This window comes from Momordica charantia (assembly GCF_013281855.1).
Source record: "Momordica charantia cultivar OHB3-1 chromosome 4 unlocalized genomic scaffold, Mcharantia_2.0 BLBB01000004.1, whole genome shotgun sequence".
Taxonomy (NCBI): Eukaryota; Viridiplantae; Streptophyta; class Magnoliopsida; order Cucurbitales; family Cucurbitaceae; genus Momordica; species Momordica charantia.
In genome coordinates, this window is record NW_028275162.1 from 27,135,565 (window position 1) to 27,156,934 (window position 21,370).

The window sequence follows — 21,370 nt, forward strand, 5'->3', positions numbered from 1 at the left end:
TGATTTGTTTGCTGTAACTATCATCAATCAGTTGTGTGTTTATGATTTCACCAGAGTCAACATCCCATTTTCTTCAACTGTATCCCCAGTTTTTTTTTTTTTTTGTTCTTCTTTCTTTCTTTCTTGTTTCTACCAAAAGCATCGGCTTGAAGATGGAGTTTTGATGCTGATATGATAATACCTCACGAGATTTCCAGGTTCATCACTGGCAATTTAGAGTTGAAAATTATCTTCTTCCTTAGCCTTCAGTAATTTGTTTGTTTGTGATTTGTTTTCCACACAACCAGCCAATTAAAAGTTAGGATTTATTAAAAAAAAAATCATAAACAGTTGATAAAATGGTAGAGAACAAAACTTAGCTTGAAATGACGACTACAAGACAACACATACATTTAAATAAGAAGAAACTCGAGTATTTTTTCATTTTAATATAAATAACTATTTCTAAATCTTTTGTACGTAGTATATTTCTTGTCTTAAAAGTTGTTCAATCAAAATTTCATTGAACGAAATTTCTACTAGATGCGGCCTCCGAACAAGAAACTCTCGAGTCACTTGTTGCATCGAAGGTCGAACCTTTGGATTTTGGTGGAGACAAGCAAAGGCCAAGGTTAATGTGAGAGTTATACTTTGTGCCACCCCAGCTTTGTGCCACCCCAGCTTGGATTAAAGGAGACTTGAGACGTGAGTCTAACAAATCCTTGATGGCTATAGGTGGTATAGATTTAGACCACAACAAGTTCAATATTTCTCCCGGGTGCTTTCCCATTATTATTTCTAATGTCACCACTCCAAAACTATAGACATCAGATTTTTGTGTGACGGTCATGGTATACGCCAGTTCTGAATTAGAAAGATTAAAAAAGCAATCAATTGAAACTTGGATTAAGATGCAGAAGATCAAATAAGAAAACAAAAAATTGTTACCTGGAGCAATATATCCACAAGTGCCGCCAAGTGTGGTATGATAGGATGATTCGAGATGAAGCAATCTTGCGATACCAAAATCTGATAGAAAGGCCTCTAGCTCTGAGTTCAAAAGTATATTACTGGTTGTAACATCTCGATGAACGATAGGCACACTGCAATGGTGGTGTAAATAGGACAAAGCATGTGCAACTCTGGTAATGATGTTCAGCCTCTTATTCCAATCTAATTCCACTGCTTCCATGTCGTTGCTCAACACCCAAGATAGGCTTCCCCTCTCCATGTATTCGTAAATGAGAAACATGCATTGTTTATGGAGGCAATATCCATGGAGTTTGATGATGTTCTTGTGCCTTACCTCTTTTAACATGTCAACCTCGTTTTGGAAACTCTTGAAAAGAGTTGTCTCTTGGGCTTCACATGTGTGAAGTTTCTTTAGAGCTACAACTTTGCCATTTGGAAGCACTGCTCTGTAAACACTCCCATATCCGCCAGTGCCAATGCAATATTTGATATGGAAGCCCTCTGTTGCTTCTATAATGTCTTCATATGCAATCTTGCCATCGTAATCCCATATGGAGAATAAATTTCCATGCTTATCTGACCTTGTCACAGAGGGGGCATTCTTCACCCTTTGCGAGCGGGCAAGAATGAAGCAAACAGAACAAATAATAATGACTAAAGCAATTGGGAGAAAATATATCTTCCACATTTTGGAAATTTTATGACTTCTTGAATGACAAGAGCGAAGCCTGAGATCGTTGCCACACAACTTTTCGTTTCCAAAAACAACACTGACATTGAAACGCTGTAAAAAATGGTCGGAAATAGAACCTTGAAGGTGGTTGTAGGATAAGTTGATGCTTCTGAAGCGAATAAGGGAATCAGAAACTGTTCCTGTGAGATTATTGCAGCTGAGGTCGATCTTTGTAGGATTAATATGATTCTCGAGTGACAAATGAGGAAGTTTACCGTTGATGAAATTATGACTGAAGTCAAACACCAACAATGTACTCCAATCCATTGATGGAGGCAATCTCCAAACTGGGGTGTAACTTTTGTAAAGTAGATCCAACAAAGACTCAGGAATTGGGCCATCAAGCATGTTGTGACTGACATTGAAACTTCTCAAATTCTCTGAATGTCCAATTTGCTGGGGGATGGATCCATTGAATCTATTTGATGATAAGTCTATGTCGGTCAAATTGGGCAGATGGAAAATAGAGAAAGGGATTGGGCCAGTGAGTGAATTATTTTGTAGGGAAAGATTTTTCAAACTTTTCAAGTTCCCTATTTGTAGAGGAACCAAATCCTTGAAGTAGTTGTTTGAAAGATCCAACAATTTCAAATGAGGTAAATCCCACATGGTGAAAGGGAGTAGGCCATTGAGCTCGTTATGGTTCATCTTAACTTGAGCTAAATAAGCCAAATTTCCAATTGTGGATGGAATTGGACCAATGAGTGCATTACGACTCAGGTACAGAGTACTCAACTTCTTCATATTCCCTATTTCAGGAGGAATCAATCCACCAATTTCATGGAAAGATCCAGAATGGAGAGATTGATCAGTCGACCTATAGTTGAAGGGATTGTACCGTTGAGCATGTTTCCATCAAGATGAAGGTTCAACAAACTCGTTAAATTCCCTATTTCTAGAGGAAGCTCACCAGTAAGATTATTGTGTGACAAGTACAGATTGGTAAGTTTGGAGAGATGGGCTATTTGAGGTGGGATTCTGCCTTGGAGATTAGAATTGAAGAGATGAAGATGAAGCAAGTTGGGTAAAGATGAGAAGTTCAAGTTTTGTAGAGAGGAACCTGTTGGCAATGGCCGATCCAGGCCAATCTTTGTAATGCTTCCTGAAGCATCGCAAGTTATGGTCGTCCAGTGTTCACAACGCTGCGAGATGTTTTGACCGCTCCACCAACCACTTTTGAGGACAGCATCGGCTTCTAGTTGGAGCGGAGACAATGTTGATGCATCCACCAGTAAGTTGCAGAAAAGGATTGAAGAAAAGAGTAGAAACCACATCTACACTTTGGTTCGAAATTCGAACAAGATAATGGATCAGGGTCTTCAAGTTCAAAAAAAAAAAAAAGAAAAGAAAGACGAAGAAGAGAGTTATAATTGGAATTGAGTTATTAGTTGGAAATGTCAAATGCATTTAATTGGGCGTCCTAGAAAAGTGGAATTTTGTTCATAAATTGTTCATCACTGTTCTTATTTTTTGGTTGAATTGGATGGGTGGAGATTTAAACTAGCTTTCACCAATTCAAACTATGTTAGACTTTGGGTTGGTGAATTATTACTTATGGAGATTTTGGTGAACATAAAGTATATATATTACATTTCGTTCACATTTTTATCTTTACATTAATTGTTTGTCTATATTCTGTTTTAATTTAATATTTGGTTGAATTAGTTTCCAAAAACTTTTATTAAAATACAACACTAACTATTCATAAGGTTTTTGGAGTCTCCATGTATCTTGAAGATTGTAAATACATGTATAAAACATGCTCTACGTATCTTTTAAAAAAATATACATAAAAGATGCTCTATAAGTATTTTAACTTTTCTCATAGATTCCAAGGAACTTTAGAGATCCTTTGGATAAGAATAGATAAAGAAACATTAAGATTTAACGAGAATTTACAAAGATATTTTTGTTTGGGTTCCAAGAATCTATCTCCTATAAATAGGAGAGATGTCTGTGTAGGTGAGACGATCAAGTGAAAGTGAAGAAAGTTAGTGAAACGTGAGAGAGCCTTCTCTTAAAATGCTTACTTTCTTAATAAAAGTTTGGACCGTGATTTTCTTGTTGTACTAATTTTTTTCTACAAGTGGTATTAGAACTGTGGTAATTTATTCAACAACCTCCCCCCACAATGATCCTTAAGATCAAAGAATGTTGTCTTATGGAAAAAAATTAACCGATCCTTTTATCAATGGATGCCATGTAATATTAATTTTCATATTAATCTTTGAATAGATATATGCATGTCCATTATTAAAAGGTATGAAAATCAACATAATTCAATTGAGCCCATGTTCTTTTCCACAACCAAATCAAAATAGTCAATTGATAAGGTCACATCCAGCTTTTACATTGAATTTGGTTTTCGAATGGGTGGGTTGACTAAATTGACTGCATGCCATTCATTACTTACATGCATTTATCTTTGGCCATTTTGTAAAAATATGATGTTTGGTTCAATTGAATCCACGCTATTTTCCACGCAACCATTCAAAAACGAAAGATCTTTTAAGGAAAAAAAAACGATATAAACTTTATGTTAATTTTAACTCTGACTTAGTCTTCGAGTGAATTTACACATTTAATGTAATTGGACGTCTCATTACATCACCTCTGTTGGGCCCTCAAGTCAAGTCGGTTGATATGTTTTGTTCATCTCAGCTCGGCATGGAACAGGTCAGCGGGTATGAAAGGTCTGTTTTTCTCGTACTTATGACTCCGAACTGAGTAGGTACTTACACGTGTCGATTCTGATTTTGACCACCAATAACCTCATAGGTTTACCTTTGAAAATTTTACAAATAAACATGATCTTTTAGTACAATTGATTGAGTCGACTATCTTTTCCACCCACCCAAAGAGTACCAAGTCATTGATCTATTCCTACTCAATAAACCAAGTCAACGCTTACCATTAATATGAGATTCATAAATTGACAATAAAAATGGAAATTAAGCAAAATTTACCTTCACTAAACTATTCTAATATCATTTTAAATGCCACAAGGTCAATCTATTCCCACTTAACACTCTCCACATTTGTAAGGTCCAACAAGTGAAATCAATATTACTCTAATATTATTCTAAATCAATAATCAACATAAAGTTTAAGTCGATAAATTATGATAAATTTAAACATTTATCAAGTATATTAACGCACGATTTTAAAAATTAAAATAGAAATGTTTGAAGCGAGTAAGAGTTAAAATAAAATATTTAATAGCGGTGGAAGAAAAAAAAAAAGGTAAATAAATATGGAATTCGAAGAACAAAATAGGACTAAACTAAAATTTTTTTCTTTGGTGCTTTTTAGATTTACGTGGATTAAATCTCGGGAAGCACGGTATTGGGTTTAGAGAAAAAACAGAGAAAAGTCATATAGAGAATTTCTGATAAGCTTCTTTAAATTCAATTTTAGAGCGGCGTTGATTCTTTTTCCCACGTTTAAAGGGAACAGCAAGTTCCCTGTTCAATTATCCAAAGAAAAAAGAGAAAAAAAAAAAGAGGCGCTCCCTTTGGCCTTCCATCATTCTTCAAGGCAACAGGATGTTGAGCCTATTAACTTTGAAATAACATCTCAACAATTAGAACTAAGCTAGCAATAGCAACTATCCCCATACTTGCAAGAAGCCACTAATTTATTTCTCAATAATGGTAAAGCTTTAAAATAACTTGAAACACGTACATTTTATTTTATTTTTTAATGTAAATTGATTATTCTTGAATCTTAAATACATGGTATACTTCTCTTAAAATTTGTTCAATTGAAATCTCGTTAAATGAGAACTCTTCAAGACGAGGCCTTCTAACAGAAAATATTTCAGTCACATGCTGCATTGTAGGTCGCGCTTTGGGATTTGGGTGGAGGCATGCAAAGGCTAAAGTTAATGTGAAAACTACATTTTGTGCCGCTCTAGTTGTGATCAGTGGAGATCTTAGACGAGAGTCTAAAAAATCTTTGATGGCTATAGGCGGTACAAATTTAGACCACAACGAGTTTAATAGTTCTCCTAGATGCTTTCCCATTATTATTTCTAATGCCACCACTCCAAAGCTATACACATCACATTTCTCTGTCACAGTCATGGTGTATGCTAATTCTCGATCAGAAAATTTTGAAAAGCAATCAATAAAAATTTGGATTAATATAAAGAAAATAAAATAAGAAGTTTAAAATTGTTGGTTTCACCTGGAGCAATATAGCCACAAGTGCCGCCAACTGTGGTATGATAGGATGATTCAAGATCAAGCAATCTTGCGATGCCAAAATCTGATAGAAAAGCCTCAAGCTTTGAGTCTAAAAGTATGTTACTTGTTGTAACATCTCGATGAATGATGGGTTTAATGCAATGGTGATGAATATAGGACAAAGCATGTGCGACTCTGGTAATGATGCTTAGCCTCTTATTCCAATCCAATTCCACTGCTTCTGAATCATTGCTCAACGCCAAAAACAGGCTTCTCCTCTCCATGTATTGGTAAATGAGAAACATGCAACGATTGTGGAGGCAATATCCATGGAGTTTAACGATGTTCTTGTGCCTTATCTCCTTTAACATTTCAACCTCATTCTGAAAACTGTTGAAAAGGGTTATCTGCTGGGCCTCATGGGTGTGGAGTTTCTTTACAGCTACGACTTTGCCATTTGGAAGTACTGCTCTGTAAACACTGCCATATCCGCCGGTGCCAATGCAATATTTGATGTGAAAGTCCTCTGTTGCTTCTATGATGTCTTCATATGCAATGTTGCCATTATAGTCCCATATGGAGAATATTTCCATGTTCGTGATCTGATTTCTTTTCATGGCCGGTAGTATTCGTCTTCATCGTTCTTCGATAGGCAAGGATAGAACAAGCAAAAAAGAGGAGGAATAAAGAAATTGAAGGAAGAAGAATCTTGAGCATTTGATTATAACGCGAATGTGAAGGACAGGGGTGTAGTTGGGAATGATTGCCACATAGTTTGTCGTTACCCTTAACAAGGCTGACATCGAAATAATTTAGAAATTGATCGGAAACCATACCTTGGAGGAAGTTATAGGATAAGTTGAGGTTTTTAAAGGCAATAAGAGAATTAGGAAATGTGCCGGTGAGGTTATTGTAGCTGAGGTCTATGCTAACAGAGCGGGCATAATCTTGGTCCAAGTTAATAGAATGTAGTTGGCCACTGAAGGAGTTGTGGCTAAGGTCAATCTTAAGCCAGGAGGGCTGATGAAAAGAATTTACATGAACTATATCAAATAAGGTGAGGGGAATGTGGCCAGTGAGCATGTTGAAACTCAAATTCAAATACACCAAATTTTGTCTAATTTGTGGAATAAGAATGGACCCAACAAACTTGTTTGACGCAAGATTTAATTTTTCCAAGTTGGTAAGATAAAAAATAGCGGAAGGGATGGGACCGGTGAAGTGGTTGTGTGAAAGATGTAAGGAGTACAAGTGAGGTAAATGGCACAAGGTGGAAGGGAGTGAAGCATTGAGATTGTTATAACTCACCCAAAGATCAGTTAGATAACTCAAATTTCCGATTGTGGATGGGATTGGACCAGTTAGTAGATTATTTGCGAGAGATAGACTCCTCAAATTATTCATATTCCCAATTTGAAGAGGAATCAATCCAGCTAATTGGTTATAGGAAAGATCTAAAGATGATAGATGGGTCAAACAAGCTATAGCCGAAGGGATTGTACCTGTGAACATATTTGCAAATAGATGGAGTTGCACCAAGCTGGTCAAATTCCCTATTTGGGAAGGAATCTCACCTGTAAGATTATTAAGTGATAAATCCAGATAGGTGAGTTTGGAGAGAGAGGCTATTTGAGGAGGGATGCTCCCTTGGAGACCAATATCAAAGAGAGTAAGACGAACCAAGTTGGGTAGAGATGACAAGTTTAAGCTTGGTAGAGTAGCTCTTATTGGTAGCTTTCTATTTATAGTGATCTCTATAATACTTCCTGAAGCATCGCACTTTATGGCATTCCATTCACAGCGATGGGAGATATCTTGATTGCTCCACCAACCAGTTTGAAGGAGAGCGTTGGCTTCCCGTTGAAGCGACGGCAATATAGAAATGGAATTAGAAGAGAAGTGGGAGAAAAGGGAGGAAGAAAGGAGTAGGAGCCACATGGAACACAAATTAGGCATATACTTCTACTTCCACAATTCGGATTGAGAGAGATGGAAAGAGATGAGAAACTTATAATTGGTCCAGAAATGATGTCAATTTAGACACATTTAGTAGGGGATGGAATTGGGAAGGGGCAGGAAGAGCTTTTGTTTCTTTCTTTACTACAGTAGTTTTAACATCTTTCTTGCTAATGTAGTATTAATTTACCTGCTTATTTCATCCAATATTATCAATTATCAATGTGAACGCCATCAATGTTTTTTTTCGTACAATATGTGAGTTGGGGATCAAACTCACAACTTCAGGTTTATTATAAACAATTGTAACAATATTATAAACCAATTAGATCATATATCAAAGTTATATTGTTCGTTTTGGGCATAATCCTCATGGATTTACTTTTGGTTTCACCCAAAATGTCACATACCAATGAAGATAATTATCCTGTCTTATGTACACATGATCATTATATTTAGATGAAATATTTAATGCAATAGGGTGAGCCGAATCGAATCTTTCCTAGTCTCTTCCTATTATCCCCTACTTGTTTTTCGGTTGCGTTTTGGGCTCAGGCACCTTTCTCCTCTCCTCCTTATTCCTACCATATGTTCAAGTGACTAATGCATATGATGTTTTTGGAAGCCCTCGACCAAATGAGTATTTTACAGAGAGCCTACAAGGAATTCCATTAATAATTGGTTATTTTGATTCTTTGTTAACTAAAATATATATTTATCATTTTTAATATAAACTAATTATAATTTACCAAATCTTATGTGCATATAACATGTAACTAGTATATTTATTGTCTTAAAAGTTGGTTGAATTGAAACCATCATAGTGTGACCTAGTGGTCAATAAAGGTCAATATAAATAGCAAAGGGCTTAGAGAGAATGGGTTCAACCTAAGATTTAATATCTTACGAATTACTTTGACAATATCAAATATAGTAGGGTCAGGTGGTCGTCCCATAAGCTAGGCTCGCTTCGACAATTAATCACAATTTTTTAAGTTTGAAGATTTCAAATGAGTTTGCATCGGGTCTAAAGTGAGAATAATATGACATTCACTTATACATCTTTGGTTCAATTGAATTCACGACCTTTCCTACACCACTATTCAAAAATTAAAAGAAATGAGACTGTTTCAAGGAAAAAGTATTTGCATAACTAGTTCAACTTTTGAATCTCATATTTGATTTTGACTTTGGACTTGGTCTTTAATTTGTGTGGTTGGCATTTAATGTATAATTGAGTGTCTCATACTCTCATTTTCTATCATCAACCCATATCTTCGTTCTAAGATGTATGTAATGATCATTCATTTGAGTCTACAAACTTTTCTACACTACCATCAAAAAAAAAAGTTTTTTTAAGGAAAAAAAGGTTCATAAATAGTCGATTTATGAATCTCATATGATTATCAATTGTAAATCGACCCAATTTTTGGTTCAATTAAGTTTGCAATATTTTTTAGCAACTATTCACAGTATCAAACCTAGAAAACTAGAGGAAGATTTTTTTTTATTTCAAGAAAAACTATTAAATATTCAATATATGAATTAAATTTACTAAATCCATCAATTTAAACTTTTGGGTTGAACAGTGATTTATTTATTAGATAGTATTAGAGCGGGAGATTAATTTTAGAAGAGGCAAAGTCAAAGGTAATTAAGGAATCCTATTTTAAATTTGTAGATTCCACCTTCAGTTTTAGAATACTTTTCTTTTAATCTGTACGTTCGTGATGGGTTGGACGTCTAAATCTAAATTAAAATTAAAATTGATGTTTCTTTATTTTTTTATTTTTTTTCCCTCCTGTCCAATGGGGTTATGCTTCGCTCTGACGTTATGATGTTATAAACTTATAAGAGAAAGAGAGGGAAAAAATAAATTTTGTTTCTCAATCAATTTGAATTTTGTTAATTGTTTATCTATATTTTGTTTTAATTAATATTCAATATGATATTTCATCAATGAGTTCCCACTTCCCACAACCCCTCCGCACAATAATCATAAGATCAAAATAATGTGTTTTTAGGGAAAAAGAAAAGTAACTAGATACTTTTATCAATAGCAAATTTTTTTTTTTAATCAAAGAAACATTATATTAAAAAAAAAGGGACCATTAAGGATTACATCATAAAAGGTTTGATAATGCACCACGAACAAAAGCCACAAAAGATAACAACTATCCCAAAGGATAGATAAACGATTATTACACTTGGTCAATAAAACAAATTGTCCGTTCAAACACTTTTTCCAAAGTCGCATTTTCAACCTCATTTCATGATTTCGATGGATTGACTAATAATTGAATAATGTACCATTCATCAGATACATGCATTTATTTTTGGTTCATTTCTTATGATTTTGGTTCAATTTAATCCACTGTATTTTTCGCACAACCATTCAAAAAAGAAAGATCTTTTAAGATAAACAAAATTAATAAATGATATAAACTTTATGTTAATTTTAACTTCGACTTAGTCTTTGAGTAAGTTCGCATTAGAGGTCTCATTCACTGCATCACCTTAATATAGGTTTATCTTTGAAAAATAAACAAATAAATATGATCTTTTAGTCCAATGGAGTTGACCATATTTTCCACTCAAAGAGTACCAAGTTAATGATTTATTCCTACTCAAAAGGCGAAGTCAAAAATTAAAATTAATTGACAATAAAAAATGGAAATTTTAGCAAAATTGTGTATCCACGTAATGGACTGCTCTAATATCATTTTATCATATAGTAAATTTAATCATTTATTGGATATGTTGATACAAAGTTTAAAAATTTAAATAAGAAGTGCATCAAAAAAAATTTAAATAAGAATATTTGAATGGTTTAAGATTTAAAACAAAATATTTAATAGTTTGGAGGAAAAAATAAGTAAATAAATATGAAATTTGAGGAACAAAATAAGACTTAACTACAAAATGTTCTTGCAAAAACGATACTCAGCGATAATTGGCATATATCTTCAACTAAATTAAATATGATATTACTCATTTGGGTTTCGGACCATGAATAAAAACAGGAGAAAGTCATACAGTGAATTTCTGGTAAATTTCTTTAAAATTAAATTTTAGGGTTGATGCTTCTTTTCCAGCGGCTAAAAGGGAACAACAAATTCTTTGTTCTATTGAGATTAATCAGTTGGATTGAATTTTTCTCTAGTTATTCTTCTAACTTTCCTGGTTTCTGTTGAAGTTCATGGCTAATATATATCCATGATTTTAATTTCAATTTCTTTAGCATTTTAGATTATCATGTTTGTTGAAGGCAAAATAGAGAGAGAGAAAAGTACAGTATACTCGACTATATATAATTTGTACTAACCTAATAAAAATGAAAAAGAATCAGCCAAAGTGAACATAAAAAAGAGCGATAGGGAAAATGGAGAGAGAATGTTGCATAACTCAGTGATACTTGACATATGTCTTCAATTAAAAGATTGTGAGTTCGATCTCCACCCCCACATAGTACTTAAAAAAAAGCTCCTTTTGACCTTCCATCTTTCTTCAAGGCAACTGTTTCTTGTAAAATAGTATATTAACTCATCATGCAGCAACTATCCCATATTTGCAAGAAGCCACTAATTTACTTCCCAATAATAATGGTAAATCACGCAATTTAAGCTTTAAAATGACTCCAAAACACATACATTTTATTCTTAGTGTAAATTCCTAAATCTTATATACACGATATACTCTTATCTTAAAAGTTTTTGAATGGAAATCTCATTAAATGGGAACTCTTCCAGATGAGTTTTTCGAGTAGAAAATTTTTCCGTCACATGATGCATTGTAGGTCGTGTTTTGGGATTTGGGTGGAGGCATGCAAAGGCCAAAGTTAATGTGAGAACTATATTTTGTGCCGCTCCAGCTGTGATCAGTGGAGATCTGAGACGAGAGTCTAACAAATCTTTGATGGCTATAGGCGGTACGGATTTAGACCACAAGGAGTTTAATAGTTCTCCGGGATGCTTTCCCATTATTATTTCTAATGCCACCACTCCAAAGCTGTATACATCACATTTCTCAGTCACCACGGTAGTGTAGGCTAGTTCTGGATCAAAAAATTTTGAAAAGCAATCAATTAAAGTTTGGACTAATATAAAGTAAATAAAATAAGAAGATCAAAATTATTGGGTTCACCTGGAGCAATATATCCACAAGTGCCGCCAACTGTGGTATGGTAGGATGATTCAAGCTCGAGCAATCTTGCGATGCCAAAATCTGATAGAAAAGCCTCAAGCTTTGAGTCTAAAAGTATGTTACTTGTTGTAACATCTCGATGAATGATGGGTTTAATGCAATGGTGATGAATATAGGCCAAAGCATGCGCAACTCTGATAATGATGCTGAGCCTCTTATTCCAATCCAATTCCTCTGCTTCTGAATCATTGCTCAACGCCAAAAATAGGCTTCCCCTCTCCATGTATTGGTAAATGAGAAACATGCAACGATTGTGGAGGCAATATCCATGGAGTTTAACGATGTTCTTGTGTCTTATCTCCTTTAACATTTCAACCTCTTTCTGAAAACTGTTGAAAAGAGTTGTCTGTTGGGCCTCATGGGTGTGGAGTTTCTTTAGAGCTACGACTTTGCCACTTGGAAGCACTGCTCTGTAAACACTGCCATATCCGCCGGTGCCAATGCAATATTTGATGTGAAAGTCTTCTGTTGCTTCTATGATGTCTTCATATGCAATTTTGCCATTATAGTCCCATATGGAGAAAATATTTCCATGTTCGTGATCTGATTTCTTTTCATGGCCGGTAGTATTCTTCTTCGTCATTCTATGATGGGCAAGGATAGAACAAGCAAAACAAAGGAGGAATAAAGAAAGTGAAGGAAGAAGAATCTTGAGCATTTGATTGTGTGAATGTGAATGACAAGGGTGTAGTTGGGGATGATTGCCACATACTTTATTGTTACCCATAACAACGCTGATATCGAATTTATTTAGAAATTGATCGGAAACCATACCTTGAAGGAAGTTATAGGATAAGTTGGCCTTTCCAAGAGCAATAAGAAAATTAGGAAATGTGCCGATGAGCTTATTGTAGCTGATGTCCATGCTAACAGAAGGGGCATAACTTAGGTCCAAGGTAATAGGTAGTTGACCATTGAAGGAGTTATGGCTAAGATCAATTTTTACCTGCTTATATAAATTGTTCACATAAACTATATCAAATAAGGTGAAGGGAATGGGCCCAGTGAGCATGTTGGAACTCAAATTCAAATACACCAAATTCTGTCCAATATGTGGAATAAGAATAGACCTAGAAAATTTGTTTGACGCAAGATTTAATTCTATCAAATTGGTGAGATGAAAAATAGAGGAAGGGATAGGACCAATGAGTGTGTTATTTTGTGCATAAAAATATTCCAAACTTTTTAAGCTCCCTATTCCTTGGGAAATCAAATGATCATTGAAGTAGTTGTGTGAAAGATCTAACAAGCTCAACTGATGTAAATCCCACAAAGTGGAGGGGAGTGAAGCATTGAGATTGTTATAACTCACCCAAAGATGAGTTAGATAAGTCAAATTTCCGATTTCAGGAGGAATCACCCCACCTAGTTGGTTTTGGGAAAGATCTAAAAATAACAGATTGGCCAAACCAGCTATAGTTGAAGGGATTGTACCTGTCAACATATTTGCAAATAGATTGAGTTCCACCAAGTTGGTCAAATTCCCTATTTGGAAAGGAAGCTCACCTGTAAGATTATTATAAGATAAGTGTAGATAGGTGAGTTTTGAGAGAGAGGCTATTTGAGGAGGGATGCTCCCTAGGAGGCCAATACCAGAGAGAGTAAGACTAACCAGGTTGGGTAAAGATGAGAAGTTTAAGTTTTGTAGAGTAGATCCCCTTGGCAACTCCACATAACGCAAAGTAATTTCTATAACACTTCCTGAAGCATCGCAATTAGTGCCATTCCATTCACAAGGATCTGAGACGTTGTTATGAATATGATTGCTCCACCAACCAGTTTGAAGGAGAGCATTGGCTTCGGGCATCGCATTGGCTTCGGACAATCTGGATGCGTCCACCAATCTAACAATGGAATTACAAGAGAAATGACACCAATAAGAAACGAGTACAAGAAACCACGTCCACATGATGGAACACAAATTCAAATTAAGCAATATACTTGTTCTTTGGTTGGGATATGGGAGAAAGATAGTGAATGGTATTCGACTTCTGATTACAGGAGGAGATGAGAAACTTATAATTGGTCCATAGATGATGTGAATTTTAGGATGAAATTGGGAAGTCCCAAATCAACGTGATTGGTACGTATCTCTACCGATTGTGATAGACGGACCCACAATAGCTATTCCTATCTCATACCATTTCTACCTCTAGTATCCCTTTACCGATACGATTGATTGGTCTATGTGCTCTCTCTTATTACGATTACTTTTTTGTATCCCAGTCTACCAAGCAAGAGGAATCTTTTTCTCTTAGCCTCACTCCGGTACATCAAGCTAAAGTGACCTCTACGCTTCGTCTCCGGTGTGTAGGGCCGATCCCCCCTCTTCTCTCTCCTTCTTTTGAGTTCATTAATGCTAAAAGGTAGTGAGTGAGTCGGGCACAAAGTGATTGCACTAGGTAGACCCGCCAAAATACTTCTCGATTTGAAGTAGTGAGTTTGAATCTCTCCACTTGATTGTTGTATTTAAAATTTAAAATTTTTTTTAAAAAAAATTGGGATTTTTTCTATTAATATTGTATGGTTTAATGCTATTTAATAGAAAAAATAAAATATCAAACATGATTCATCTTGCCAAGGCATTACTAGAGTACATTACTTGCTATATCTAAAGTTGGAGATTTTGAATCTCAACTACTTCTCGTTCAACCAACAAATATTTATAAAAATATTGTATTTGTTAAAAATAATTACAAGAATCCAGTAAATAGTTTCAAAATTATAATATTTTTACAATTACGTTTTAGAAGTTAGAACTACTCTATTTCAATCCTTTCTCCCAGGTTGATAGCTTAAATAATATATTTAAATAACATTTAAAATAAAAATGATTTATATGGAATTTACTTTTACGATATGTGTCATGGTATTATAGTAATCTTTTAATTATAAAATTTCATGTAATTTAGTATCTGCTTTTTAAAAATTAGACCATTTTTTCATAATTTTTTTTTAATTCAAAAATTGTTGGAAATCAATTTTTGAGAGATGATAATATCTACTTTATCTATGTTAAACTAGAATCGGTTCGACTCATTTACAAAAAGTTTTTCTTAATTCTTTATACATCGTAAAATAGGTTTTTACACCTTGATATTATTAAATGAAGGTTAGTTTCTTATTATACCATTTCCTTAACTTTATTTGAATATTTAGAAATCAATACTTCATTGGACTTAATTTTATTTTTCTAAAAAAGGACAAGTTAATGTTTGAAACAATTTCTGCACACATACATATCTCGACTAATCTTCTCTTCGACTTACTAACATTCAATAAAATTAAAATATCTTTCCTTTTATATCACTTAATTTTATATAATTAAAAAAAGTTGAGAAATTTTTAATATATACGCAGATTAATTCCATTTCTGTATAGTTTTTGAGTGTGAATATTTTCAAATATGTTTTTTTTTTAACTCAGAAGTTAGCTTTTAACATCTTTCTTGCTAATTTAGTCTTAATTTACATGGTTCTTTCACCCAACGTTGTCAATCTGAACACAAGAAAATTATAAACAATTGGATCTTATCGATTTTTTTTTTTTTTGAGTAATATCACTATCAAAGGTTATGAAATATTTAATGAACTAGGGTCCCTTATTCTCTGCCTCATCTCATACCGTTCAAGCGTGGATATATGTGTAACTTTTTTTTTTGTACAACATGTGAGGGTTGGGATTTGAACTCTCAATCTCGTATAATTGGATATATGTATCTTAACCCGTTAAATTATGCTCTGGTTTGGCAGTCTATTTGCGTAACTATACCTAAAAATATATCATAAATAATATAATGGTAGAGAATACGAAACTTAGCCATGCATAAATTTAACTAAAAAGAAACTCGATCAAGTAATTTTTTTTAATTTTAATATAAGCTAATTATTACCAAATTTTATGTACATTTGATAACATGTGTTTATATTTATTGTCTTAAAAGTTAGTTCAATTGAAGTATGATTAAATGAAGAATTGTACTAAAAGAAGTCTCTTCTAAACTCGATCAAAGAAATTCTCGACTCAATTTGATTTTTGGTTTTTTTTACACAACAAAATCACAAAAAGAATTTAGAACAAAAAATGTATATTATAATTAATCACAATTTTATAAGTCTCAACTCTCAAGACTGCAGTTTTCAAATGAGTTTTCATTCGGTCTAAGGAGAGAATTGTTATATATATATATATATGTATATCCTTGAAAAGTATGCAAATCAAGGTGATCTTTGGTTTTCAATTGAGTCCATGACGTTTTCCATACAACTTTTCAAAAGTTAAAAAAAAAAAAAAAAAAAAAAATTCAAGGAAAATTTTTTTACATATAAATAATTCAACTTATGAATGTCATATTAATTTTAACTTCGACTTGGTCTTTGTGTGGGTTGGCATTTAATGTATAATAATTGAGTGTCTACAAACTCTCATTATGTCATATCAACCCATATCTTCATTCTAAAAGGTCTGTAATGATCATTCATTTGAGTCCACAAACTTTTCTACGCTACCATCCAAAAATATAACAAAGACTATTTAAAAAGGAAAAAAAAAGTTTGCAATTTATGAATCTCATATGATCAGAGTACGTAAATCGACCCGATTTTAGGTTCAACTAAGTTTGCAATATTTCCTTTTAACTCCATTTCAATATTCAAAAGTAATGAAAGCGAGCATATAGCTCAGCGATAATTGACATAAATCTCCAACCAAAAGATTGTACTCAACAAAATAATAATAATTTATGCTTCATTAGATTTAATTTTATTTTTTAAAAAGCCTAAGTAATTATAATGTTTGAAACAATTTGCACATATATATATCTCGACTGGACTTGTTAACGATCAAATATTTTTCTTTATATATCACTTAATTTTATGTAATTAAAAAAGTTGAGAAATTTTTAATATATGTGAATCAACCCCATTTCATTTAACTTGTATAATGGTTTAGTGTTTTTAATAATTTTTTTTAATTATCGGAGTGGTGACTTTTGGTCAAAACCTCAAGTGTATTTTTTGAAGTCCCAAGTTACCCAAGCTATCCCGAAACTTGAGTGTTAATATATATATATATATATATATATATATATATATATATATATATTTTACTTCAGAGTGTTAATATGTTTAAATTTGTTTTTTTCCTTTTTAATTCAATTGGAGGTTATCTTATAACATCTTTCTTACCTAATTTAAGTCTGAACTTACATCGTTCTTTCCCCAATATTTGCCAATGTGAACGCAAGAAAATTATAAATAATTGGATCATATCAAAGTTTTTTTAATTTTTTTTTTTTTTTTGTGATATCTATATGACTATCAAAGGTTTAGATGAAACGTTTAATGTACTATGGCCTTATTCAATGCACCATCTCATACGTTCAAGCGTGGACATAAGTTTAGAAGAGTCCAAAAACCAAGACTAAAAGTAATTTATAGGGAAATTATGATCTCAATTGGCTAAAAATTTGTCTTTTGTATAACTATCCCTAAAGAAATCTCATAAATAGTTAATATAGTGGTAGAGAATATGAAACTTAGCTTCAAATGACTACTCAACACATACATTTAACTCAAAAGAAACTTGATCAAATTTTTTTTTTTAATTAATATAAGCTGGTCATTACCAAATTTTATGTACATTTGATAAAACGTAATATTTCTTATTTTAAAAGTTAGTTCTTCAATTAAGAATTGTTTAGAAGAGACCTTTGAACCATACATTCTTGACTCAATTTGATTTTTGGTTATTTTGACACGACAAAATTACACAAAGAATTTAGGGAAAAAAATTATTATAATTAGTCACAATTTTATAAGTCTCAAGTCTTGAGTATTCAAATGAATGTGCATTCGGTCTATATAGGTATATACTTGAAAAGTATGCAAATCATTATCAATGTGGTCATAGGTTCTACGACCTTTTCCACAACTATTCAAAAAAATAAAAAAATAAAAAAAAAATTTCACGGAAAAAATATTTACATATAAATAGGTCAACTTATGAATCTCATATTAATTAATTTTAACTTTGACTTAGTCTTTGTGTAGGTTGGCATTTGATGTAATAGAGTACTGTCTCATTCTATCATAAACTAATATATTCATCCCGAAAAGTATGTAACGATGATCCTTCATTTGAGTCAATTATGAGCTTAACTTAACGGTAAATAGCATATACTATTTCCTTTTGAGATTAGAAGTTCAAACTTCCATATCTCTAATTCGTTGTACTGAAAGAAATAAATAAATAATACTAACGGAATATAAAAGTGTCTTTCTAAAAATTATATGTATGCTAAAACCATATGTTAAAGAAGAATAAACCATAACTCAATCCAAAAACTTAAGCTAATAGATTAGGTAAAAATTTAATTCATATTATATTGAATACCTAACACAATTTATAATCATTCTTTTGAGAATAATTTACGATTTATTTTAAATTTCTAATTAACCTTTTGTTAATAACTAAAAGGAAATTTAATAACAAAATTAGACCATTTAGCCTAATTCTAAAACTTCAAAGTTTACTCGGTACTGAAAAATTAAGAATAGAATGGTAAAAATTCAAAGCTCAAAATTGTCATTTACTCCCATTTTTCCTTTTGCTTCCTCTCTCCTTGAAACCCATGCATTTTCAGATTTTGGCTAATATATATATATATATATATAAATTAAGTAAATAGAGGACACTCAGTTTTAATTCTTATTTATTTATTCTTGAATTTTCAAATCTTGCTATAGATTAAAAATCGTTCTAAATAGAACAAAAATCAAAATTGTTTATATTCAATTCTAGTTTTGAAAATTGAGAAATGAGAATAAAATAACTATTAAACACGGCATCAACACTCTTTTGTATCATGTCGACATTTTTATGTCTATTGGTTCCACATTAATTTTTCCACCATATAACAAAAAAATTGACAAGATACAAAAATATATCAACAAAATATCACTAATATATACATGATATTAAAATTAATAGTGAAATGCAAATGCACCAATACAAATTTTTAGCTCAACTAAGCTATGGACCTTTTGCCTATCGAGTCTAATTTTGAAGTCTAAATTTTTTGACGCAATCGAGATTTGATTGCTTCCAACACAAATTGTTTTGGTTTCACTTTTGCAACCTTTAATTCACTTAGACAAATTATCGATAAATAAATGAAAGGTGTTTCATTTGGTTTAGCAACATCTAATATGACTAACAAAAGACTTGAAATAGGTAGGCAAACTAACCCACACTTTAAAAAAGGTTACAGACTGCAAAAGCTCAACAATAGTTCGGATATGGAATTGTTTTGACGTGTCCTCGATACCATCGGTGCATAGAAATGTCGTTGAAGTTGTAATAGAATCTTTAGAGGAAGGGAGGAAGACAGGGAGTCTAATTGGGGTCTCATTAGATTAAACGTCTCTTTATGGGGTCGGTTTCGAAGTTGTTTTGTAATTACCAGCTAAGCCTTGTTATTTTGGATTGGAGACCCTTTCTTTAGTTGGGATTTTTCCTATTCATATATTTTGTTTTTATTTGTCTCAATGAAAAGTTTCGTTTCTCATAAAAAAAAAAAAAAGAAGTACGGATGAAGTTGTGCAGTAGACTAAGAGTCATTGGATATAATTTCATATTTATCAAATATAGGGTGAAGCCCTCGATTTGGTCATGCTTTAGGCCATGGACCTTAGTTCGCCTGTCAGGGCTAATTTTGTCTTCCCATATTAGTAGTTCCTACTTTCAAAATGGAAGACAAGAAGCATATTAGATAAAATGCTAGACTTCTATATTTAGAATACTTGTTATTTAGTTTTCGAAGAGTTTGTTGTTCATGGCCCTACCATTTCTATGGGAGAGCCACCATATCCTTTTGTCGTAATTAGCTTTTAATAAGTTTTTTTAGACTCTACAATAGGTTTAGATTTAACCGTTAGTCTTTTTCTGGCCTTGGGCTTTAAGTTTGCTCGCCTTCGACACCATTGAGTATTTGAACCTATTTTGGCTTTATGTCAATGGTTTTATACCCTGAGTTTCATTGATTGTTTCGCTCTTTCACCCGCTTTCAATTTTAACTTTGCTGGGCTAGTTCACAGGCCTTTTTCAGTACTTTAGGCTTTTGATCATTTAGGTTCAATTTGTGATTGATCTTCTCCGATTTCACTAACTAGCTTCTAGTTTATTGACATGCTTTTGGCTCGATCCTTTCCTTGATTAGCTTTTGTTGTAGATTAACTTACCAAATTCCTCGCTTGAGGGGTGTATATTTTAAATAAAGATAACCAACCAAATTTCAAAATCTTAAAAGTTTACTCCAACTTGCAACAAGCAAATAGTTTTAGAAACATAAAATAATGTTTAGTTTCTTCACCAAAGCTTGCGCCTATATTTTGGGCGACGACCCACTGTTGTATGCACTCAAAATAATAATAATAATTGAGGACAATGTTAATCTTGACTTTTGATTTTGAATTAGTTAGCATTTAATTTAATATTGGGGTCTCATTCATCATCTCCAAACAATAACTATTATGGTATGCAAATAAACTTTTGATTCAATTGAGTTCACTTTTCTCCAAACCACTATCCAAAGATATAAAGGAAGAACTTTAAAGGAAAATACGAACTTTCATAAATAGTCATTTATAAATTTCATATAATTATAACTTTTATCTTTGATAAGTAGGTTGCCATATTTGGTACGTAAAAGTTTTCACACATCAAGCACATAATTATTATATATATATATATATATATATATATTATTTTTTTCTGAAAAATAAAGTTGAAATACTTTTATAATTAAACAACTTATATATGCTCCAACGTACTATTGATTTACCAAAACGAGCATAGTTCAGTGGTATTTGACATATAATTTCAACCATGAGGTTGTAAGTTTGATTCTCCCGCCCTCACATGTTGTACTAAAAAAAACATACTATTGATTTATTGATTTATTATTATTATTTCTTTTTTTACAAAATTAAGTTTATATCAACCCATTGTAAATATTTATTCAACCTTGTCGATACTTCATTGATAGAAATAAGTTTCGATATGTTACTTGACTTCTCTTTTTTTTTTTTTTGACAAAGTACAGTTTTGATCCTAAGGTTTGGGTAGGTGTCTACCTGATCTCTGAAGTTTCAAAATGAACAATTTTGGCATTGAGGTTTGAGATAGGTGTCTAATTCGTCTCATGAACACGATTTAAAGTAGATGTCAACTTGGTCCTTGAAGTTTTAAAATGAACACTTTTGATCCTTAAAAGAAATAATTATAAATGGTCTCTGACCAAAAATGTACTTGACTTCTCTATTGATTTTTTATCGAACCA

General features: G+C 32.6%; 2 protein-coding genes across 3 annotated transcripts; both read right to left on the reverse strand.

The window, feature by feature from the left end:
* Nucleotides 1–355: 355 nt before the first annotated feature.
* LOC111006074 (uncharacterized) lies at nucleotides 356–14,024 on the reverse strand. Its single transcript, XM_088123006.1, is given in 8 exon segments — nucleotides 356–636; nucleotides 638–843; nucleotides 928–2,541; nucleotides 5,873–6,406; nucleotides 6,450–7,833; nucleotides 12,743–12,976; nucleotides 13,343–13,536; nucleotides 13,624–14,024. Coding segments are annotated over 8 exon segments (4,674 nt in total). The 5' UTR covers nucleotides 13,940–14,024; the 3' UTR covers nucleotides 356–444.
* On the reverse strand, nucleotides 11,460–13,712 carry LOC111006189 (MDIS1-interacting receptor like kinase 2). 2 transcript variants are annotated; one of them, XM_022277965.2, is made up of 4 exons: nucleotides 13,643–13,712; nucleotides 13,465–13,536; nucleotides 11,971–12,614; nucleotides 11,460–11,881 (listed from the first exon to the last, which is right to left on the reverse strand). In XM_022277965.2, the coding sequence occupies exons 3-4, from the start codon at nucleotides 12,611–12,613 to the stop codon at nucleotides 11,526–11,528; spliced, it is 999 nt and encodes a 332-aa protein (XP_022133657.1). In that variant the 5' UTR covers nucleotide 12,614; nucleotides 13,465–13,536; nucleotides 13,643–13,712; the 3' UTR covers nucleotides 11,460–11,525. The 2 variants fall into 2 exon arrangements, with proteins under 2 accessions (XP_022133657.1, XP_022133658.1); XM_022277966.2 differs by lacking the exons at nucleotides 13,465–13,536; nucleotides 13,643–13,712 and adding an exon at nucleotides 12,805–12,945.
* Nucleotides 14,025–21,370: the final 7,346 nt, after the last annotated feature.